At 42.5% G+C, this 25,413-nt stretch overlaps 1 protein-coding gene across 2 annotated transcripts in view; it reads left to right on the forward strand.

The window, feature by feature from the left end:
• Positions 1-58: 58 nt before the first annotated feature.
• The window catches only part of LOC120474964 (hydroperoxide isomerase ALOXE3), a 52,621-nt gene continuing 27,266 nt past the window's right edge, over positions 59-25,413 (forward strand). The window contains exons 1-3 of one of the 2 annotated variants that reach the window (XM_089122389.1): positions 59-73; positions 5,359-5,509; positions 14,488-14,692. In XM_089122389.1, coding sequence (XP_088978515.1) covers positions 5,366-5,509; positions 14,488-14,692 — 349 coding nt within the window. In that variant the 5' untranslated portion in view covers positions 59-73; positions 5,359-5,365. Of the gene's footprint in view, positions 74-5,237; positions 5,254-5,358; positions 5,510-14,487; positions 14,693-25,413 lie in introns of those variants that run through there. The other variant, XM_089122386.1, reaches the window with a different exon arrangement.

Genomic DNA, 25,413 nt, shown 5'->3' on the forward strand with positions numbered 1-25,413 from the left:
CACGCCAGGATATAAAGTGAACCGAAGGCGAACCAAAATGACGCCGGGATCCACAGGCAGAGTAGTCCGCTAGGTAAGCTTTCCACTTCACCAGCTGGCCGCTGCGCTTCCCACGGCGTCTCGAACGTCCTCTCCGGACAAGGGAAGCCGGATTTCGTACAAGATGAGCAGGTATGTTTTGCAAGGGAGAAGGGAGAAAAGTTTTCCGACCATCCCAGTCACACTTGGGCAACTTCTCCAACGCGAGACGGAGATCAATCAGCGTTTGACGATCATAAACCAGCAGAGAGTCAATACATTGCATAAACAATAATACAAGCAGTAAAATCACAAATAGTTCGCTCTGCAACAGGCGGCCGGCCACACACACTGGCGCCATCTTGATACTTGAGATACTTGATATTATTATAAAAAAGGGAGAAAATGTAAAGCACGGTTTGGCAGAAGCTCTGGTTGCCATTGAAACATGACACGTGCTTGAGACTGCACGCACGGACAGACAGAGACAGAGAGAGAGAGAGAGAGAGAGATCGCTCTTTTTTTGGCTCACACTTTTCTGTACCTAATTTTACAAGTTGCAAAAAAACACAAGCAGTGCTGACTGACTCATTCTGACTCTGATCAAGTCTGATGACTCCAATCGCACGGTGTTACACACAATGTTAAACAGACCCCGGACCCGAAGTAATAGATTCGGACCCGACCCGGATGATCATTTTAAGTCAGATATAGACCTGAACTCGTACGGGTCACGGGTGCACTGCGAAGACCTCTACCACAGTGGATTCGAACCCGGGTCTCTCACACCAAAGGCAGTTCAGTTCAGTTCAGTCAACTTTATTAATCCCACAAGGGGCAATTCATTTAGAGCAGCATGAATGAATACATAGAACAATCAGACACAATATTCACAACATACTGTCAGTCAGTTATGTGCACATTTAAAAAACCTCAAAAACCCTACCTAGAGTTTAATAGTTTAATCGCACAAGGAATAAAAGATTTGGAGTAGCGGTTTGTCTTACATACGGGAAGCGCATAACGACGCCCTGAGGGCAACAGAGAAAATTCGCCTGCCACAGCGTGTCCCGGAGCGGCCAGGATACTCGCTGCCTTCCGAACTATTTGTTGGTTACAGAAAACAGTGAGGTCTCTCTGTTTCACACCAATGATTTTAGAGCAGATATTCACAATATAGTTCAGGCTATTTCTGTCTTTGACTGTCAGGTTGTGAAACCAACAAATAAAAGAAAAACTTAAGAGACTCTCAATAAAAGACTGGTAAAATCTACACAGGATGACTGGCGAGACAGAAAAGGATTTTAGTTTGCGGAGAAGATAAATTCTCTGTTGCCCTCGCTTCACAATGGCAGCACTGTTTATATCAAACTTAAGATGGTCATCAAAAACAGTGCCCAAGTATTTATATGATGAAACAATTTCCACCTTATCATTATAAATAATGCTCTCTGAAGCAGTATCTCTCTTCCGCCTAAAGTCAATAATTAATTCTTTGGTTTTTGATACATTCAAATTAAGAAAATGGTTATCACACCATAAGATAAAATCAGTCAGAGCATTCGCGTGGTCAGATACTGGACCTTGGAGGAGTGACAACAACGCAGTGTCATCGGAAAACTTGACCAAATAGCTACTCTCCTGGGCACTTCTGCAGTCATTTGTGTACATGATAAAAAGAAGGGGTGAAAGAACACACCCTTGAGGTGATCCTGTAGAGAGCAATAAGGATTCTGAGAAATGCCCATTTACAAAGACCCTCTGCTCTCTAACAGTTAGGAAGTCTAAAATCCATAAAACAAGTTGATGAGGCAAATTAAAATCAAACAGGAGCTTGTCTATTAGAATATGCGGTTGCATTGTATTAAAAGCTGAGGAAAAATCTGCAAACAGAAGCCTGGCATGGGATTTTGGTTTCTCTAAATGCTTGTATACATTATTCAAAATAAAAAGCTTTGCGTCCTCTACTCCCCTCCCCGCTCGATATGCAAATTGCAGGGGGTCAAGTTTTTCCTCTACAGCTGATAGTACCCGGTTTTTAATGATTTTCTCAAATACCTTCATAATTAGTGATGTTAGAGCAACAGGCCTGAAATCATTTAACTGCATAGGTTTGCTAATCTTTGGAACTGGGATCACTTTGGATGATTTCCAGAGAGAGGGGACTACACTACTGTCCAGTGACATCTGAAAGATGTGCTGGAGGACGCTACTCAGCTGATCGGCACAATAGCGTAGTGTCCGCCCACAGACAAGATCAGGTCCAGGGGCCTTCCTGATATTGACCCTATTCAGATGGTCCCTGACACACTCCTGACTGATGGTAGCCTCATTTTGAGAAAATAGAGACTGTCTCAAGCAATAAATATTTTCAGAAAAGTCATGTTTTTCAAAACGGGAATAAAAAATATTAAAAGCATTTGGGAGATCAGCATCATTTATTCCACTAATTGTTACAGGTTTCCTACTGTCTCCGCTTCCCTGAGTAACTGAGCACATTGCTTTGATTCCCCTCCAAGCTGCACGAAGATCCCCACTGCTATACTTGTGTTCCACCTTATCCTTATACTTAATTTTAGCTTTCCTTATCCCCTTCCTCACTTCTCTATTTATTTATTTCTTTTCCTGACTACTCCCTGTATAAAAAATGCGTTTCTTTTTATTCAGAACACTTTTTAACTCTTTAGTGACCCATGGTTTGTTGTTAGGGAATAGCGTAATGTTTTTACAGGGAATATTACTGTCCACACAAAACGATATATAAGATGACACAGTTTGTGTAAGTTCATTTAAATCAGGGCAGGAACTATAAAACATATCCAAGTCTGTGCATTCCAAACAAGCTTGTAAGCTGGCAATGCCATTTTCAGTCCAGCATTTCACCGTCTTAACAATCCTTTCCTGTCGCATACAGATGGCTTTATAGGTAGGTAACAGGAGGACACTATTGTGGTAAGACGCTCCAAAAGCAGGCATTGGCACGGATTTAAAAGCACCAGGCACTGAGCCGAGGCATAAGTCAATGGTGGAATTGTTCATGGTTGTTGCACAAGTAATATACTGCTCATATGTTTTCAGTGTCTTGTGTATCTGGCAGTGGTTAAAATCTCCCATAACAAATTTTGGAGCATCAGGTGAGAGAGCATCGAGTCTATTGGTCACTTCCGCGATCACGTGAGCGGCTGAGGAAGCGGTGCCATGCGCACAGGGCACCCAAAGCCGCTAATGCGTAGATCCTCGTTCTTGTCCGCGTCTCCCAGCCATGTCTCAGTGAAAGCTAGCAGGCATGTGTCTCTGAAGTCACACTTACACCTAGCGTAAGCTTCCAGTTCATCAGTTTTATTCCGAATGGACTGTACATTAGAGAGAAGAATGGTGGGAAGCGGAGGGAGCCGGCGTTTATCAGACAACCCACATCTCCTTAATCGGCGTTGTACACCGCCTCTCCTTCCTCTCTTCCTCTGTCGACTTTTGGGGACTTTGTGAATATCCCCTATTGCAGCACTTTCCTTGCTGCGAACCAGATATGGACTGTTATCATTAGCAGCAGATGCAAGTGGACGAAGTTCAAGCAGTAGCTCTCGGGAGTAGGTAATCCTGTGACCAGCCCTGCCGTTGCCATCACTCTCCCCAGGTAAAGCGATTAAGTATCGCAATCAAGAGTGACAAATAGACACAATTCATGGCTCCGGATTAACAGATAAAAAACGTTAAAAAGGTTTAAAAAGTGCACGCCGACATAACAACAAACGAACGTGAACACACATATAAAAGCAACGATAGCATTCACGCTGCTGCTCTCGGGTCGCACAGAAGCTTGAGCGCCTCGTCACACCACGTCAGCTAGAGGTGGGAGAGGCATGTGTCTTATTCACTGCGCCATCACCACCGCCGCTTTGTTTGGGCAGGCTTTACCGTTCCCTGGTTGGTGGTTCGTGACGTTACCCACCTCTGACGTTCCGTCACACTAGTGGACTGATTTCACATGTGCTTCAACACATCATCGCGCAACGCGTTCCCTCAGCGTCAATCTCCACGCAGCATCATGTGCCTTGAAAGGGAACTGCTAAACAACATAATGTAACCGCTGAAAATACAACAAAATAATGGCCTCTTTAAGAAGAGTTGCATCATGTCCGTTTACTGATCCACTGTTTGCTATCTCACTTTGGCTTTTTTGTCACTGACGCTTTTTTGCCACAACTTTGATTGAGTGTTTTAGCTGGGCCTTCCCGGGAGGAATCTACGAATATTTCTTCATGCCCTCATTGTAAATGTTGCAGGATACATCAAATATGTTGAGTAACAGTAAATATTTCATTGGTTAGGTAAAACAATACAAAATTAAAAGATTGCAACAACCTTCTGAACTTCTGTTTCTGTTTATAATCTTTGAAGATTAGTTGACCCACTCTTGTGTGATACTGTGGAAAAGAGGAAACATTACCTCAGAAAAAATACAACATAAATACATATAATAGCCTATATTTAATTTGACACATATAATAGTTTTCCCCAATGCAGCTAGTCAGTCTTCTCTGTGTTGTGCATGATGTTGAAGGACTGTGCCGGATAACAGTGTTTCAGTCTGTAGCTGTTAGATATGTGTTTGAACGACTCCTCGAGGAGTGTGAACGAGTGAACTAACCCATACATAGAGATGCTCTATAAGCTAGCTCTGTTTAATAATATTTAATAGTAAGACTATGTTTTGAAACTTCTCTGACTCAGACCCCCCCTTTATCACTTAGGAAGTTAGTATAGTTAAAGATTATCAATCTGGGTGTTTCTGGAAATTGACTGTAATTTGCCTCAGGGTTTTTCCACATAAATCTGATAAAGATAAGACTCTATTCAGTGTAACGAAAAGAGATAAGCACAAATTACAGAGCACGTCCCATAAAAACACAATCCTAAACTTTCCCTTATTTTTACAAAGAAAAAGGTATTACTCTTTTGATTGGATGTCATGACCCTGACAAAAATGCATACATTACAAGGAAGGTATAAAATGCTTGGCTTCTTCTTGTTCAGGTCATTATCATAGGAACAAGGTCCTTGTTTTGGCAGAAACCTGGTAATAAAACTTTAAAGATCTTTGCAATGGAGTGTTCAATTACAATGGGTTTCATTTTTGTTGTAATTTCAATGCCATAAACTGCTCTCTCTTTACAGTCAATCTAGTTACAGCGGTTGTTGCAATTCTTACAGCAGTAACATTTCTTACAGTAAGAGGTGAGACTCTCTCTTTCTCTCTCCCTCTCTGTATGCTGGGATACTCTTTGCTGGTCTCATCATGTTTGTGTTTTCTCTTAAAAATCGCTGTCCGTTCCTTTGCAGAGCAGCCATGGTGATCTACACAGTAACGACTTACACAGGAGATAGGCTTTTGGCGGGCACCACCAACTATATCTACATCCAGCTGCGTGGGACTGAGGATGAGAGTGACGAACAGCGTCTAAAATGCTTTCGCGGGTTTTGGCAGGGATCGGTAAGTACACCCAATTAAACCAGTAGTATGGAGTGTGTTTTGGACAAAAAACTATATTGCAAAAATGAAATCAGAGTTGATTTATTGCTTACAGAGTTTGATAATATTGGTGTGATATATCTACTTGCTATGAACTTTTCTTCGCGGAAGCTTGACGTCTATTTCAAGTGAGTGACATAAAATGTTTCAACTCAAAACAACATTTCGTGCCCAATTGTTTCCCAGACGTAGTTTTGGTATTAAGGTCAAAGTTAACTTGCCTTGCATTCGGGTGATGATCACACAAGACGACTCAGCAGATTTGAAGTGTTTCTATTGCAGTGACTTTTTGTTCGGCAGACAGGGTGACCATCCTCGATCAAGTTTCCCTCAGGACTTTTGTTTAAACCCAAAATATGACCACACCTCAGATTTGGTCCTCTTAAAAGGCTGAAAAATCTCCTGAGCACGGTCACTGCCTTCCACCATTCCTTCTCGAATAGTAATTTAAATAAATATTGCGTGCTGCGCGCCTGCGTCAGACTGGCCGACAGGATTCAGTGAGTTATTAAAATCGCGATAATCAAACACGGTTTTAATGATAATTAAATTTTAAACGATAATACTAACTGTCAGTACATTTTATCACGGTTTATCGTGAAACCGGTTATCGTCCCATCCCTACTAAGAAGTGACCAAAAACTACATTGTGACCCTTTCTGAATTTACTACTGTTATTAATAGTAGTATTGTGAAAATTTTATCAAAGACATTTAACTGTCAAAGATGTTTTTGCCGTTGTGGTTTTGTGTTCTGCAAGAAATCAACTTCAGAAAGGAAGCCCACTCAAGAGCCTTGCCATAACTAACCTCAGATTAATTTTTATATGTTAAATTCAGTGCTGTGTTTTACATTAAATGTCATGCATCAGTAAATTCATTTATTGGAGGCAACAACTGGGGGAAACTGAAAAAATAGGGAACTTATTAGTAATTAATAAATCAATTCTGCAGGAATTACTTAGAACCTGAAACAGTATTCTAAAGTGAAAATATAGTGCTCATTAGTAATTAATAAAAAAAATACTTCTGACTCAAACCAAACTTACAGTGAAAAATCACTATTAACGTAATCATCTAAACCTTAAAATACACGACAATGACTTGTTTACATGATATCTTCCTATATTTCAAATCAGAACATTTATTAAAGTCCCTGTAAAGGCAATTCTACAAAAAAGTTCTAAACACATTATAAATGTTACATGTATTGCTAAAACATATTACAAAGTCTGTGAACTGTGAAGTACTGAAATGTGGAGTTAGACCGTTAAACAGTTTTTCAGCATTGCAATTTTACGGATTAATTAGGCGGGGCTGAAACAGGGCTCGATGACGCACTGGAGCCCATGAGCTGCTGGACACGCCCCTATTTGATGACGCACAGTCTGATCTCCCCCTCTCCACACACACTCCCCGAGCACATTCGCATTCACCGCTCAATCGCGAGTGACTGTCAGTACTATTAGTTACTACAGCTGAGCCTGCCTGGATGCGATCATGTACAAAACAGATCGGTATCTTCATTTAAATTCCCCTAAAAACGATCACATCAAGAAGAGGTTTTTAGAGAGCCTACCGTGATGAAGAGCTGAGGATCACCGACAGCAACACCCGCCTCTGTAGTGATCGTTTTACACTGGATAGTTTTATAAACTTTCCTCCGAGACAACTTGGATTGACTGATAATCCGCTGTTACTGGCGAACGGGGCCGAAACGACGATCTCCCGCCTCAGTGTTCATCCTCCCGTCTCAAAAAGCTAAGCTAATCAGCTAACGGTAATATCACCGTCGACAGCCGTGAGTGGGCGTGGTTTCAGCGCAGCCAGCGGACACGCCCCCAGCGTTTGAGAGCACAGAATACTGCTCATTTTTTCATGATTTTGATAGCTTATTTTATGCACTTCCTAGCATTTTTTATCATTCAATTTTGGCTGGGTGGCTAATAACACATTTTTCTGTGGTGTCACAAACTCAGAACAGATACTTAATTTTGACTTTAATTACATCTACAACACTGCCTAATTTTAAACTGCAGGGATTAAAGTGAAAAAAATTCTTCTGACTGATTTTTTTTTCAGGCCAAGTCATATTCCTGTAACTTTATTTAAATAGTCGAGACCAATAGCGTTTTAAAGGGGAGATGTTTAAAACCGATCTACTGCCAGTTTAAAAGCTATTTTAATCTATGAAAAACAATTACTTATCTTGACAAATAATCAACCATATACATAACTTTTCAGTGCATGTTTTTATTTATCTTATGAGACCAAACAATGCTAAACTATATTAATATATAGTTTGTGCCATGGCAAATTGTTTTGGCTGAGGGCAAAGTGAAGTTTTATAACTTTATTATGTAGGCTATATTTAACTTTAACTTTGTAGCCTATTAGAGAGCTGACTTATGTTTAACTGAATTGTTTGCTTTATTTCTCATTGTATAGCTTATTATAGCCTACCTATTAGGCTACTTATACTTTTGAACGGGATATTAGCATTAAAACTGACATTTAACAAAAAAAGAGACATGGTTGTGTAATTTTATATATTCTAAAATATATAAAATATTATATTACTATGCATTCTCTTCACTGTATGTGTACGCATAATACAATAAAATGATACAACCCTGTCTGTTTGTTAAATGTCAGTTTTAATGATAAATAATGTTTCATATTTTTAAAATGAAAACAAAAAGAAGCAGGTTTGTGTTTTAGCTATATTTCGTGTTGTTATAAATATATGATAATCAATGTGCGTTGCCTGAACCACATTTGTGTGTCCATTTATATGTTTATGATAATAATTATGTTCATTTATAAATGAAAAGAGGCACAGTGGTGTTGATGAAAAAAGGCAGAGTTGATAACCGGAGTTACGTGCTTTCGCTCCACTCCAGGCTTTATCACATCCCCCCTCAGCAGGGTGAATACGCATCATCTTTCCTTAATTTAAGACCTATTCAAACTAAAATTAAGACATTTATCACACCGTTTGCGAAATGAAAGCCTATTTACGGCCTTAAAATTATGAAAAGTTAATTTAAGACATAAGGGCAGACGGGAACCCTGCAATTGATGGATATCCGTCATAGACTCGCTGCAATTAACGGAAATCCGTCGTAGCGACGGAGAACTTTAATCCCTGAAACTGGTTTAAAACAAGTGTAAGCAGACGGTGTCTGTCCTCCCGTGTCCACGGTAGTGGTGCTGGATCTCGTGTTCGGCGGGGAAACTGCTAACTTCAGACCGTTTCACTTAGAGAAACATGCTGGGACTGACTCCAGGACTAATTATCATTTTACTGGAGTTATATTTTATTCAAATTCAAATTTATTTATAAAGCACTGAATAAAACAACAGAGTTGACCATAGTGCTGTACAGACAATAAAACCATAGACAGAGGAATAAAAGAAAAAAAAATGTACATCCACATATCTAATTAGGTAATATAGGCTTCATCAATCAACAACATGTATTTATAAAGAAAAATGAAAAACACTAGCACCCTTCACGCTTATCTTGATCGAACGCTATCATAAAAAAGTAGGTTTTCAAGTGACTTTTAAACTGACTAAGTGTAGGAAGGTCCCTAATATATAGAGGTAAACTGTTCCATAATTTAGGGGCTGCGACCACAAATGCGCGATCCCCTCTAGATTTCATCTTTGACCGAGGAACGTCAAGGCGTTTCTGAGAATTTGATCGTAGTGATCTCATCAACTTTTGTTCCTGGATTAGATCTGCAATATAGGATGGGGCTAACCCATGTAGAGATTTGAATACAAAAAGCAACATTTTGAACTGAATCCTAAAAGTGACAGGCAACCAATGTAGTGATTTTAATACCGGAGTAATATGGTCGAATTTGCGAGTGCCTGTCAACAGACTTGCAGCCGCATTTTGTACCATCTGAAGTCTATCTAAGACTTTATTTTGGGCACCATAATATAGAGAATTGCAGTAATCTATTTTTGAAGTGATGAATGCATGAATTATTTTTTCCAGATTGTTATGGGATAAAAAAGGCTTAATTCTTGAAATCATCCTCAGTTTAAAGAAGCTCGTTTTAACGATTTCGTTTACCTGTTTGTCAAATTTAATCCCCAGATTTTTTACATGATGTTTTCTAAACAGGCTCAGAGGACCCAATTTGGCTTCGGGTGTATTTTCAAGGTCAGAGGGACCAAAAACAATCAATTCAACAAGAGATAGGACTTAAACCAATTTAAGGCATTGCCAGAAATGCCTACACATGTTTCAAGCCGGGAGATAAGAATATTATGGTCAACCGTATCAAACGCCGCTGTGAGATCCAACAGCAGGAGAACAGTCACATTCCCTTGATCGGTTGCCAAAAAGATGTCATTAAAGACCTTCAATAGAGCTGTTTCAGTACTATGGTGCTTCTTAAATCCCGACTGAAGTACTTCACCAACATGATTTTCATCAATAAATGCCTCTAATTGAGGCAAAACACATTTCTCTAGGATCTTTGCCAGAAATGGAAGTTTTGAGATAGGTCTATAGTTGCAAAGAGCGCTCCTATCTAGATTTTCTTTTTTCAGCAAAGGCTGAACTACGGCATGTTTACAATACTCGGGGACAATCCCTGAGAGTAAACTTTTATTAATTATAGCAACCATATATGGGCCAACCGATTCTATGGTTTGCTTTAACAGAGATGTCGGAAAAATGTCTTGGGGAGCAGAAGTGGATTTCAGCTTAGAAACCATATTGTTAAAAATAGGGATAGAAATAGGCTCAAATTGCGATAAGTTAACGATCGTTTCTAGTGCATATGATGGCACAGATGTACCATCATATGTACACTGCTGTATATTATTCCGGACCTCGGATATACGATCGATAAAGAAGTGCAAAAAACTTTCACATAAATCAGTTGAAAAAACCGGAGGTGCCTCCAATTTAGGATTCAAAACAGAATCAATTGTTGAGAAAAGAAATCGTGGATTTTGGCGATTTTTCTCAATAGCATTTACAAAGAAGCTCGTCCTAGTAGATTTTACAGGCCGTTGAAATTTAGACAGCGAGTCTTTCAACATTTCATAGGAAATTTGCAACTTATCTTTCTTCCATTTCCGTTCACATCTTCTACATTCCCTTCTAAGGGATCTAATTTGTTCATTTAGCCATGGAGTGGGTTTGCGCTTATTGTTCACCTGCCGAAGAGGTGCTACCTGATCAAGTGTGTCTGAGCAAACAGAATTAAAAATATTAACCGACTCCTCCACGCTAAACCGGGGTGCTAATAGGTCAATTTTTTTATCCTGCATAGAGTCCATAAAAAGTTTATTAAAATCCCCATGTATATTTTTAATCGACTGAGCCAGTCTCTTTGTAGTGCAGACTTTTTCGGATTGACACGGGGGAAGGACAGTAAATAAAATAGGATTGTGATCAGAGACCAGGAGATCATCTATGATAATGTCACTGACTGATAAACCAAGTGACAGAATCAAATCCAGAGTGTGTCCGTGGATATGTGTGGGACCGTTAACATATTTGCTGGAGGCCAACAGAGTCAATGAGATTTAAAAAGTCTTTTGAAAGAGGATTTGTTGGACAACATACATGGATGTTAAAGTCACCCAGTATTAATATTTTGTCATATTTCACAACAATATCCGTTAAAAACACAGACATCTCTGACATAAAGTTCTTATTAGGTCCAGGTGGTCGGTAAACATTAGCACAAAGCATAGGAAATGACAGTTGCATTTCAAATACTTGGAGTTAAAAAAAAGCGCTTTATATTGAGCCTGTTACAGATAAAAGTATCCTTAAAAATATAGGCCACACCGCCTCCCCTTCCCGTTTCTCGGGGGGTATTAAGAACTGCAAAATTGCTAGGTACCACCTCTCCAAAGACAGACATATCCCCGGCATTCAACCATGTTTCCGTAATGAATAAAAAATCTACTTTCGAGCTTTAATGAACTCGTTTAAAATAAAAGTCTTATTTCTCAAAGAACGAACGTTTATCAGCGCCAACCTGATTTCTGGTCTCACATCGTCCACTGAGATGCCATTTGGCTGCTGCAGGCCAAGTGGTACAAGGCGAAGATTCCGCAGATTAGCTCCCCTCCGGTAGGGACGCAGAGCAACCCACGGACGTGTCCTCACAGGCTCCGTTAGTCCGACGGGCCGCACCCACCGCGGCATCACTCCCCCCGAGCGCCGACACAGCACCCGGTCGCCACTCCACTCCCACAGAAACACATCGGCTGGACAGGGCACTCTCGGGAGAGAGATCAGGTACGCTTTAAGTTTCACCAACTTTCCCCCCCGCATTCCCCGACGGCGCCGTTTCTTTTCCAGGGGAGGCCAGGGCTCACGTTTCAGCCAAGAGGGAATGATCAGCGGTGGCTTAATTGGGGGTCGCAAATCACCTCTTCCAACCTCAAAATATTTCTCATATGAGCTTCGAATATTTAAAAGTGTATAACGATCATAGATCAGAGCGGAGGTAGCGTCGTGTATAAACAATGTTGTTAACAAAACAATCATAAAAAACAAACAGGAGAGGACAGAGAGACGGCATGCCAGCACCGGTGCCATCTCGTCTCAGAATATTAACTCATTAACTCACTTTATTGGGAGTGATATTTTATATATATATAATCTGTAATTTTACTCAAGTACTTGATTTGTGTACTTCATCTACCACTAAACTGCAAAAAAAATGGATTAATGTAGTGACTATTGTGTATGACTGTTCATTAGTAGTTACTTCATAGTTATTTTCTTGAACCTTAATTAGTAGATCATTAATAGTTATTCAGGAGGTATGACAGAATTCATATTAATTGACTAACTGTTACTTAACATAAAATTCTATTACATAATGATTAGTTAACATATCTTCCTTAGTAGTTAACAGTATTGACTTAAGTGTTTATGTAAGTAAAAAACAGTATTAAAGGGTAATTCCACTGGTGGAGACATGAATATATATATATATATATATATATATATATATATATATATATATATAGTAGAATAGTATCATAAGTTTCTAATTTGGGTCCTTCTTGGCCGATAAAAGGCAGAAAATGACTTTTTAGTGCTTGTGAATTGTAGACAACAATCCCCACAGTGCATTGCAATGCTCAGCTCCGCAGGCCACTCCCACTACTCCGCCCATCAACGGTAGACTAGAGTTGAGCTCCACTCTACGCCACCACCTGGAAATCATTTCGCACAATGAAATCAGATAATGCGCGCTAATATAATATGACGCCATCAGCCAATGGACTGGCGTGATTCTATAGACGAATCCGGCGAAACTACCGGAAGTAAGCGGGCGCCATTACTGAGCTGTTGCTGGGTAGCGTTGCGCCATTGCCTCCTATTGTTTTAGTTGCAACTTGCGTCCACTGGAATAAACAGCTCGCGATTTACGACTGTCACTAACGTTACAACGTTAGCCCTTGTGTAATGTCGAGTGGGTAAAAAGTTTCCGTTATAAATTGTTTCAATGGTGGCAGTAAAATTTCAATTTTGAAGAGAAAACATTGTGAATACCCCGGGTCGACTGTGTCGTACGGTTTACACAGATTTCCTGGGCGAGTACAAGACGCGGACATTCGCGTATAATAACAATTATTTAATGACATACGTAAAAAAATATAATAAATGTGTGATATAGTGATCAGCAAAATCTCCTCTCTTGTTATTTTTTCTATTCAATATGGTCATTAAATGGCTTTCCTGAGCTGAATGTAACGTTATGTGACACAATTGTTCTCCTGCTGTTATATTGACCTCTTTCCATGGTTTAAAAACAGTAGTTGGTCGATATTATGTATACTTTCTAGCTGTAACGTTACCTTACCCATGCCCGTTGCAATGTAAAAATTAGATAAATAATGCACACAAATGAAAAACATGAAATTGTTTATTTGATTTCATTTATTTATTGTTGCCAAACGGACAGATCTTTTTTTAGTTTCCTCGGTAGCAAACGTTAGCCTAGCTTGCTTGCCAAGCTATTTTCATAAATAATCTTTAAGATCGTTTGTACCTTCATCTGTGACTGGAGGCCAATGTCTAACATCATCAACCCAACAAGTCTGCCTGGCTCTAGCTGTCATTAAGGGTGCGTTATCACCTTATCTCCGAGGTTTGTTTACATACTGGTGCATATGTCTATGCCGGTGTAACAGCTCGGTAATGGCGTCGCCACAAGATGGCAGCCTACACAAGAACGCTCGTCGGATTCGTCTATACGGGCGTGATTCTGAAACGTAATTCTACACGTGAAATGCAGCCAAACCTTGGAGCGCAAAACATAGTAACGTTATTTCATAAAGTTCGGGATTGAACCGAACTACAAGGACATTCGCGGGCTTCATTGAACAGGTTTTGCGGCTTTGCTTGATGTAATAACGTTACTCTTGCTTTTTTAAAGTATGTGTTTTTACACATGTAATTAAATACATATTTTAAGAGTTATTAAGATTAATTAATAAGAAAAAAAGTAGATCGGATCATGAGCCATCTAAAGATTCCCATCCCTACTGTAGTACAATGATTTATTGCTTGTCTTTGTCGATTAATACAGAAGGTAAATAACTTTTTTTTTTAATCGCAATCGCAATATTGGTTAAAAAAAATAAATAAATAAATAAAAATATCGCAATTAGATTATTTTCCAAAATCGTTCAGCCCTATTTCTAACAATGGAAATCTTAATGCAAATGGGTGAAGTGTCCCTTTAACGATAATTGAAAGAGTGAGTATAAAAGTTGTAATGATAAAAAAAATGCATTTTTTATTTAAAAAAAAATAAAAAATTTCATGTAAACTCTGGAGTTTCTTTTGTGAATTTGAACCCCCTCCCCCGACTGCATATTATTTCATTGTTTTACACACAGTGGCCCTAATACGCCATTGTACATACGTCTGTTTAGGTGCAAGAATTTCAGATAGACTGTAAAGCACCCCTGGGAGAGCTCATAGATGTCAAGCTCCACTCCAAGCCGTTCATGGGTCTTCTTTACGACCAGTGGTTCTGCGATAAGATCACCATCAGCACGCCAGAAGGAGACAAGATTTTGTTTCCGTGCTACAACTGGCTGGACTGGAACGAGAGGCTCGCTTTAAGACCAGCTAAAGGTAGGCACTCCCATTTCAAGTCATGGCAGCCCCCATTCACATTTACCGGAGTAATGGAAAGTTCAGTGGTGATGTCTTGCAAATATACTGCATGTGCGTACACACACACACACACACACGCTTTTGTATATTGCAGAGTGTCAGATGCTCAAATACAGTATAACTCCTGCACAGGGTCAGGACTAGAGATTACATGGCTATGATTGTTGGGCTGTCCCATATGAAAAAAAAACAGCATGGTTCATATACAGCAACCATACATCTTCCTTGCTTAAATTGGCCAGAATTACCTTACGTGTTTCATGTAAGACCAATACATGTCCTATAAAAAAATCAGACCAATTATGGCCCCTTTCATACTAAATAGCACACATACAACTTATAGGGGATTTTTGCGTCATATACGAATACTGTAAAAGTCTTATATGAGTTGAACATGACAAAAGTATGCAATGGTGTATGGTACTTGTAGAAAACACACAATATTCGTATACATCATTTAAAGTTCTTATATTGAATCATATGAATTTTAAATGACAAACATATATGCAATGGTATATGGTTTTATTAGAAAACAACTTAAAGTCATATACTAATCATTTAAAGTTCTCCTATTGAATCATATGCTAGTCAAATTAAAGTCATATAGGATTTATACACATTTTGTGTCATTTTTATACTCGTTATAAAAAGTGTTTCATACAGATTTCATGTTTAGATGACCAACATCACTTATATGAAGTTTGCAAATTTGGAAATTGTACAGTGTAGAATCCTGTTCATTGTAAAGTAAAAAAAGGGCAAATTCAAACAGTGGGTTTAAAGTAACACCAGGTAACTTTTCAACCTTCATAATATATTTCCAAGTCTCTTGTGATGGTACATTGACTTACAATGGGTTGAATGACACGTCCGCCATAGCCCGACGGGGCCTGTAGCGTTTTTAATTGTACTTTTAAACTTCGGGTTTCGGGTAGTAACCCCGCGAACAAAGACAACTACAAAATTCGACTGCTGTACAGCACATACGTCACTTCCACCACCACTTCCTTAAAATCGGACGTGCGAGCCAAATTTTATATTCATGGGCGAAGCAGCACAGAAAAACAAGAAAGCAAAGGTTTTATCGGACGAAAGCAAAAAGAGAAACATGATCGTGTTAAAGGCAGAACGAGGTTTAACTTTGCTGATTCATTTATGGTAGCTTGATATTATAATATTGACGATATATGGTTATTATCTACCACTCAAACATTGCGTTGAAGTATCATATAGATTCAGTAAAACGGTAACCAACAGACTAGGCTACTATAATGACGTTGGCTTGTAAACGTGAGCATCGCGATCATTTGACGTTAGAAAACTAAACTAAAACCCATGAAATGATATTCATATGACATGCTGAAATATACGCCACTGTACCTGGGATGAAGACATTTCACACGCGACGCAAGCAGAACACCTGCATGTGACGTCCTCCGACAGTGTTCAGGGCTATCGTGGTAAATGCGCGTGCATGTGGGATAACAGAGTTTACGACAGCAGTAGAGGACAATACTGTTTCCCAACTGTAGGGGGACCCCGAGAACTAAAGTAACCTGGTGTTGCTTTAACAAACTATTTATTTTATTAACGAACAAGCCCCTTTACATCATAGGTTAACCTTTAAAATAAACAATGAATGCACAATATAGGCATTTCTGTCAAATGGTCTGTGATACTTCAAATCCTGAACATGTCAGTGAATGTAAGTCCAGTGTCAGTGAAGTTGATTCAGTACCTTCGACTCTGCAACAGTACAGCAGTGCTCGACTCAACAACATTCAGCAGATGAAGAACAGTTTAAGGGTACGAGCGGATCAGTTGCAGGGTACGAGCGGATCAGTTGTGTCGAGTGGCTAACAGTAGAGTTTCATAGAGCAGGAACGGCTGTGGAGATCCAACTTCCTCGAAAAATCCTGGAGTGCCGGTTCTCTGGACAACACCACACAAAACCAGATCGATCACAATTAATACAATTTGTGTTTTATAAATACAGCAAGTTTATGGTGGAAAAAGTTCAATCATCTTAGACTTTGAGTCACACAAGAAACTATTTTGGTTCGATTAAGACTAGAACGTACTCAAGAATTTTTTCAAGTAAATTAAAGACTTCATTCATTCAAAAATGTTAATTCTGTAATTATTCACCCACATGTTGTTTACATCTTGTGAAATGGTCTATATCTTTCTGGGCCTTGAAAGTGGTAGTTGCATAGACTTCCAGGTCAATGGAGGGCAGGAAGCTCTCAGATTTCATTAAAAATATCTTAATTTGTGTTGTGACGATAAAAGAAATTATTTCATGTTTGGAACAACATGAGGGCGAGTCATTAATGACAGAATTTCCATTTTAGGTGAACTAACCCTTTAAGAATAAATGTAGACACCCACCTTAAGAAATCTCCCTAGTAGTCAGCCGCCGGAAGAATCTGTGTTCCCTTCTTGTGGCTGTGATGTTGGACAGGCAGATATTTCCCAGTCAGTGGAGTCTAAAATTAAACAGCAAGAAAACATCTACCCGTCAAGTCATGAAAACAATTGGTTTGAAAACTAATTATAAGTAAAAAATAAAAATAACATTTGTAAATTTTTTTGACTGGACAAATTCAAAATGATTGTTATGAAACACAGAAAATCTTAGTTATATCAAATAGCAACAAAGCTATGATTTTTTTTTTTTATGTTTGTGTCCATGATTCTCTCTATGTTATCTGTTAAATCTTACCATCACCAAGTTCTAGTCTGTAACGTACAGTCTTTAAACACCAAGCCTGGTTAGCATTAGCCACTCGGTGCATCATAGAAATGCTCCTAGAAAACACAAAAAGCTAAATCAATAACGTCTCGGGTTATGACTATAACCCTTGTTCCCTGAGAAGGGAACGAGACACTGCGTCGATAAAATCGACTCTTTGGGGACGCTCCCTAAGCGTGCGCCTCTGAAGTATGAATGAAACTAATCCAATCCTGATTGGTGTTGCGTCGTGACGTAACATGTGACGGCATACCCGGAAGTATAAAAGTGACGCTGTCACAACACACACTAGCCTCGCGATGAAGCAAGACGCTCAAGGGTCTAAAAAGGGGCGTGGCAACACGACGCAGTGTCTCGTTCCCTTCTCAGGGAACAAGGGTTATAGTCATAACCCGAGACGTTCCCTATCGAGGGAACTCAACACTGCGTCGATAAAATCGACTCTTTGGGGAATGAGTACCCACTAGGCCACGCACCGAACAGACCCGCCCCAGAGTGAAACTGATTAGGCACTCAGCAAGGGCCGAGTACGTGTGCACCGGGCGTACTGGGAAGGTTGAGACTATAAAACCTGATGAAAGTATGTGGGGTAGCCCAGCCGGCTGCCTCACAAATCTCCTGCAGAGGTACTCCCGACTAGGGGTGCACGATATATCGAATCAATATCGTTATCGCGATATCACGTTGCTCGATATCCATATCGAAAGTGTCGCGATATTTATGCAATATTTTGTTTATGATGCGATCTGGTCCGACATGCACCGTTGCATTTCCCCCCGACTCATTTCCTGATTCTCCTTCTCCATAAACAATATTAAGTCAAGAGAGGTTTAACTTTTCATGCTACAGATTTCCCACAGTGGTCAGAAAGAACAGGGGAGACACTTTGTTTTTCTCAATATAAAGTCGCTACTCGCTCCAAAGCTAACCGCCGTAACTCTCTCACTTCTCCCTTGCTCTCCAACCACACAGTCCCACACACACACACTTGCCCCGGCTCGACGCGCACACCAGCGCACAAGTATAAACATCAGGCCACGGTCCACCTGGCAACTTCATGCGTTTTCACTGATCGGATAGCTATCTGATTTATCAAAATACGATCTTCAATTATCGCGCTATATGCAGATTTAATGGAGTGCACGTCACCGAAAGCAACAGTTATGAGCTGCATTTTATGATCATCAGGTAAAATAAGATCAGTTCGTTTATTTACTTTTAATGAAGATAAATGTGAAAAGCGTCTGCGACTTACTTTCACTTTGATTTGCGATAGTTTGCGCGTTGGCTTGATGAAAAGGAAATATTCAGCAGCTGCTCATTTGCGTGATGCGTGTTGCAGTCGCGCGCGTCGTCATATCTGGCAATAACATGACAAGCCTGCAACGTTCTCATTTTTAGCGTTTTTAGAAGGAGTACATTTTACATATGTGGTTTATTCAATAACGAGATTCATTTACATTTGTCCAGTTTCAACTGAAATGCGGCCCAGACCTCTTCCTGAAGTGGTTTGAGCGATTAGATTCAAATACGTCACGAATGCGTTTCACAGGGCATTACAGCTGGTCTTTTCACGATCATAGCTATCCGGTCAAAGAAAACGCATAGTGTCGTTTATGTTGCATAGTGTGTTCTGTAGACTTGTTATTTATTTATTATCTTTTACACTGTAGTGTACACAACTAACGTGTCCTGTTCTGTAGACATATTATTTAGGCCTATTTATTAATGCTGTACCAGTCCAATATGACTGTCAGTTGAAATAAATCTTATGTTGTAAGAAAACTTGTTTTATTTATTAATATTTTTGATGCGTTTTCCAATAACTTTTATAGTTTTACATCCGTTTAAAAATATCGAAATTAATATCGATATCGCAATATTCATTATCGATATCGCAATATCACATTTTTGTCAATATCGTGCACCCCTACTCCCGACAGAAGGGCCCTAGAGGAAGCCATGCCTCTAGTCGAGTGAGCCCTTAAGGCCAAAGGTGAAGGAACCCCGCGCACCTTGTAAGCCTCAGTAATAGCCTGGACAATCCAGTTACTTATAGTTTGTTTGGTCACCGGGAGCCCCCTCTTAGGTGACCCAAAGCATACTAACAACTGGTCAGATCTTCTCCAAGAAGCAGACTTTTCCAGGTATACACTCAAAGCTCTGACGGGGCAGAGCAAGTGAAGCCTCTCTTCTTCCGCCGACACATGAGGTGGAGGATGGAATGCCTGAAGGACTACAGAGCGAGCCGTACTCGAAGGAACTTTAGGCACGTAGCCCGGACTAGGGTGCAAAAAGGCCTTTACTTTGCCAGGGGCAAACTCCAAGCAAGCTGGCGTTACCGCCAGGGCCTGGAGATCTCCCACCCTCTTAAGAGAGGTAATCGCTAAGAGAAAGACCATTTTTAGCGTTAAGTCCTTAGGCGAGGCCGACTCTAAAGGTTCGAAGGGAGCGAGGGACAACCCTTCCAGAACTATCGCCAGGTCCCAGGCAGGAACCCTGGACCTGGTCGCCGGCCTCATCCTCCAAGCACCACGGAGAAACCTAATGACCAATTGGTGCCTCCCCAGAGGTCCACCATCTACTGGCGCGTGGAAAGCCGAAACGGCAGCCACGTACACCTTAAGAGTGGACGGGGAGAGACCCGCAGAGAAACGATCCTGAAGGAATTCCAGAACTGAAGCCACTGGGCAGTTTACTGAATCCAACCTTCGTTCTCCACACCAAGTGAGAAACACCTTCCACTTGAGGCCATATAATCTCCTGGTAGATGGAGCCCTAGAGCTAAGTATGGTTTCAACCACCTCAGCTGATAAGCCAGCATTCAGGTACTGAACCCCCTCAGAGGCCAGACCCACAGCTTCCACAGCTCTGGGCGAGGGTGGAAGATTGTGCCCTCCGCCTGGGACAATAGATCCCTCCTCAGAGGAATCGGCCACGGCGGAGCTATGAGGAGTGATATTATATCCGAGAACCATACTCGTGTCGGCCATCTCGGGGCAACCAGAAGTAGACTGATGCCCTCTTGACGGACCCTCTCCAGGACCCCTGGGAGCAGAGCGATCGGGGGGAAAGCATACAGGCGAAGCCTCGGCCAAGCCTGTACCATGGCATCCAACCCCAGCGGGGCTGGATGTGAGAGGGAGAACCAAAGTGGACAGTGGGACGTCTCTCGAGACGCAAACAGATCCACTTCCATCGGTCCGAACCTCTCCCATATCGACTTCACCACCTCCGGATGAAGTCTCCAATCCCCGGGCCTCAGCCCCTGCCTCGACAGGATGTCTGCTCCCCGATTCTGAACCCCTGGGATATACATTGCCCTTATTGACAATATCTTCCCCTGGGACCAAAGGATAATCTGATGCGCCAGTTTGCACATAGGGCGCGATCTGAGTCCCCCTTGTCGGTTCAGATAGGCCACCACTGACGTATTGTCCGTCCGTATTAGGACGTGGCGACCCTCGATGTCTGGGAGGAAGCTCCTCAAAGCCCTGAACACAGCCATCATCTCCAGGCAATTTATATGCCAAGTGCGATGATGGTCCTGCCACAGACCCCTGGCAAAGCGGCCGTCCATGACCGCGCCCCAGCCAGTAAGGGAGGCGTCTGTCGAAACGGTTTCCCGGCGACATGACACCCCCAACACTGGCCCTTGGGATAGGAACCAAGGCTTCTTCCATATTTGCAGAGACTGAAGGCACTTGCGCGTTACTCTGATCATACGGAATGGATTCCCTTTGGGTGAGAACCCCTTGGTCTTCAACCACCACTGGAGGGGTCTCATGTGAAGGAGGCCCAGAGGAATAATGTTGGATGCCGCTGCCATGAGGCCCAGCATCCTTTGAAAGTGTTTCACAGTGACGGCCTGGCCTAGCTTCACCCTGGATACCATCGCCAGAATTGACTCGATACGTGCGGGAGACATACGTGCCTGCATTGTAATCGAGTTCCACACGACTCCCAAAAAGGTCGTGCCCTGGGACGGTTCTAGCACACTCTTCTTCAAATTGAGTCTTAACCCCAATTTTTGAATATGGCCAAGAACGACATCTCGATGCCAAACTGCCATGTCCCGAGACTGGGCCAGAATAAGCCAGTCGTCGAGATAATTCAATACCCGAATCCCCTGAAGTCTCAGTGGAGCAAGGGCCACGTCCATACACTTGGTAAATGTGCGGGGAGAGAGTGCTAGGCCGAACGGAAGAACCCGATATTGGTACGCTTCGCCCCCGAAAGCGAACCTCAGGTACCTCCTGTGACATGGAAGGATGGAGATGTGAAAATAGGCGTCTTTCAGATCTATCGTGACAAACCAGTACTCGGACCTGATTTGATTCACGATTGTTGGAATGGTCAACATTCTGAATTTGAACCTTCTCAGAGACCGGTTCAACACCCTGAGATCCAAAATTGGCTTAACCCTCCATCCTTCTTTGGAACTATAAAGTACCGGCTGTAAAACCCGGACTCCCTGTCTACCGGAAGAACACGTTCTATGGCTCCTTTCGACAGCAGAGTCTGTACTTCTTGTTCCAGCACCTGAGCCTGCTCTGGGACCACCGCAGTGAGCACCACCCCAGAAAACTTGGGGGGCGGTGCGCGAACTGCAGTCTGTACCCAACTCGTATTATCTGCAGGACCCATGGAGATATGTTGGGAAGATGATACCATTCCTCTACAAAATCTACTAAGGGTACCAGCCTCTTGAGGCTGGCCTCTGGTGTCTTCAGGGTATTCTTTTCGACTACCTGAAGCTGAATATTGGCAGGCTGTAGTCGATTCGGTCCCTGCGACCATAACCGATGTTTTAAAATCGTCTTTTCGCTGGAAATTGATGCGGCCCGAAACGCTGTTAACGGCGGACCTGCATCTTTTCCTAGAGGGCCCCGCTGTGAGAACAACCTCGGTTGTCTCACTGCGGAGGGGGCAGCCCTCTGAAGTCCTGCCGTGGCTAGGACCTCTTTTCCGAAGTCCTCCTAGCCTGAATGACGTCCCTCAGGTCGCCCCTCTGGCCGGAGGACTTCGGTTTTTGGGAGCGTTTCCTCTGTTGCCAAGACCCCGGAGGGGGGGCTCTAGAGGAAACGCTCTCCTTCTGCACTGCCCTGTGGGAGGAGCTGGCTGATGGCTGGGGCTGATCGCTTTGCCCCACCCTACTAGATTTGGCCTTCGCTTTCCGGGGGAGGTACTGCTGGAACGCCGCAGATTGTTTTCTCGACTCCTGAAACCTGTCGACAACCGAATTAACGGCGTCGCCGAACAGGCCAGAAGCCGAAAGCGGCGCATCCAGCAGGAAGGACCTATCCTTTTCCTTAATTACAGATAAGTTCAGCCACAGATGCCTCTCCGTGGCCACCATGGCCGCCATAGAGCGGCCAATAGCGCTGGCTGCTTCCCTAGTGGCCCGGAGAGACAAATCTGTGGCCTTCCTCAACTCCGAGATGTCCTCATGAGTAGGCCCCTCCCCCTCATCCAAATCCTTCAGGAGGTCGGCCTGGTATGCCTGTAAAATCGCCATCGAGTGCAGACATGAACCAGCCCGACCCGCCGCCATGTAAGCCCTGCCCACTAATGCAGATGTTTCCCTGCAGGGCTTACTAGGCAACACCGGGGTCTTTAGGGAAGACGCCGATTCGGGAGAGAGATAGCTCGCTAAAGCCTCCTCCACCTTCGGCATCTTCCCATATCCCATATCTCGAGCCCCCACAACATTGCGGTAATCTATTATACTGGGACTCGAAATACGGGACGAATGCGGTCTTTCCCACGTTCTCGAGATCTCTTTATGGAGATCGGGAAAAAACGGCAGACCCTGCAGGTAACGCTCGTCCATTTTACTTGTGACTTGCGTTTCCTGCTCAGGTTGTGGCCAGCTGATGTTTAGTCTGGCCACAGCGCGCGTCACAACCTCCACCAGCTCCTCATAATTCAGGCCACGTGATGGCGCGCTGAGATCACGGTCGTCCGCATCAATGCTAAACACGTCCACTTCCTCAGAAGCAGACAGCTCAAGCATCGGGACCTGATCGCGGGCAGGAGAAACCGCAGCGCGGGCTCCCACACCGCTCTCAGAGGCCGCGGGATCAGCCGATGGAGAGCGAGAAAATGCCTCAGCATTCTCACTCTCCTCCGCCAGATCCCGCTGCGAACCCCAGGATCTCAGTCGCCGCATCGCCTGGACATATGCGGGACCGGAACCCTGGGGAACGCGAGCCTGACCGTGCTCGTCAAAGCACGCCAGCCGGGAGCGCAGCACTCTAATAGGCATAGCCTCACACATTTCACAAGCAGCCCCCTCGAGAGCTGCCCGTGCGTGCTGCACTCCCAAACAATTCACACAGAGAGAGTGTGCGTCCCCACCCGTGATGAAACGAGGGCAGGGATGCACACAATTCTTGAACTGCTCACTGGCCATTCTTTCCAATAATAAGACAAACAACACCAAATAAGACAGACAGTTCCAACTCATCCTGTGGATTCTAGATTTCCTCACCAAAAGATCACAGAGGGTATTGGTGAACCACACTCTATCGGACAACCTCTTCACCTCCACAGGCTCTCCACAAGGCTGTGTCCTCTCTCCACTGTTTTTCATTCTCTACACTGATGATTGTAGATCCGTCCAGCCAAACTGCCATTGTGTGAAATTTGCTGATGATACAGTCTTCTTGTCTCTGCTTTCCAGTAATGTACAACATCACGGACCAGCCCTGCAGGACTTTTTAATTTGGTGCGGAAAGTCTTGTCTAGAGCTGAACATAGATAAAACCAAAGACATGATTGTTACCTTCTCACCCAAACAAAGACAATTAGCAGAGGCTGTCACCACTATTATTCAGCAGGAGCCAGTGGAGATAGTGGCGACATACAAATACCTGGGATCGACCTTCGATAACCTGTTAAGGTTTTCCACCAATACAGAGGAAATCCTTAAAAAGTGTCATCAGAGACAATACCTACTTAGGAAGTTGAAGTCATTCGGGGTTAACAAAGTTATTCTCAAGACATTTTATTATTCTTTCATTGAAAATGTAATAACTTTTTCATTTACTAGCTGGTTTCATTCCATCACTCTCCTAAACAGGAACCGTCTGTCGAGCGTGGTTAAGGTCTGTTCAAAGATCATTGACCAGCCTGTTCGTACTCTTAATGCCTTATGCGACCAACAGACTGTAAAGGTGGCACGTAGGATTATTAATGACCCCTCTCACATTCTGTTTTCGGAGTTTGAATGGCTACCCTCGGGAAGCAGACTCCGTTGTCCGCTTTGTCGGACACAGAGGAGGAAAGTAACCTTCATCCCGAGGGCCGTGCAGCTTATGAACTTGAATTTTAATAGGAGTTAATGATTTTTCAGGTTTTAGTTTTTTAACGATATGTGCTGTGTAGTGTTGGTTGTGCAATGTGCTTTGCTTATGTAAGCTACTGTAATGTGCCTTTAAATTTCCCCCTGGGGACAAATAAAGTTGAATGAATGAATGAATGAATGAATGAATAAAGCGCTTGCTGAAGAGCGAAAGCTAGTGTGTGTTGTGACAGCGTCACTTTTATACTTCCGGGTATGCCGTCACATGTTACGTCACGACGCAACACCAATCAGGATTGGATTAGTTTCATTCATACTTCAGAGGCGCACGCTTATGCCGAGTTCAGACTGCATGATTTTAGCCACGATTTTGGCTCGCCGACAGGTTTTGAGAAATCGCCGACAAATGCCCGAAATCACAGGCAAATCGGCGCTCGTTCACGCGAGTGACAATCACGCAGTGTGAATGAACAAAGACGCGAACTGAGAGAATCACCGACGAGTCGCCGACGCCCGTGAGATATTTGGCATGCTAAATATCTAGACCTGTCGGCGATTCAAAATCCTGCTGTGTGAAAAGTGTTTTGACTGAAAACTACATCGGCGATCACCGGCAGC

This window comes from Pimephales promelas, chromosome 2 (genome assembly GCF_988280905.1).
Source record: "Pimephales promelas chromosome 2, fPimPro1.hap1.1, whole genome shotgun sequence".
Classification (NCBI taxonomy): domain Eukaryota; kingdom Metazoa; phylum Chordata; class Actinopteri; order Cypriniformes; family Leuciscidae; genus Pimephales; species Pimephales promelas.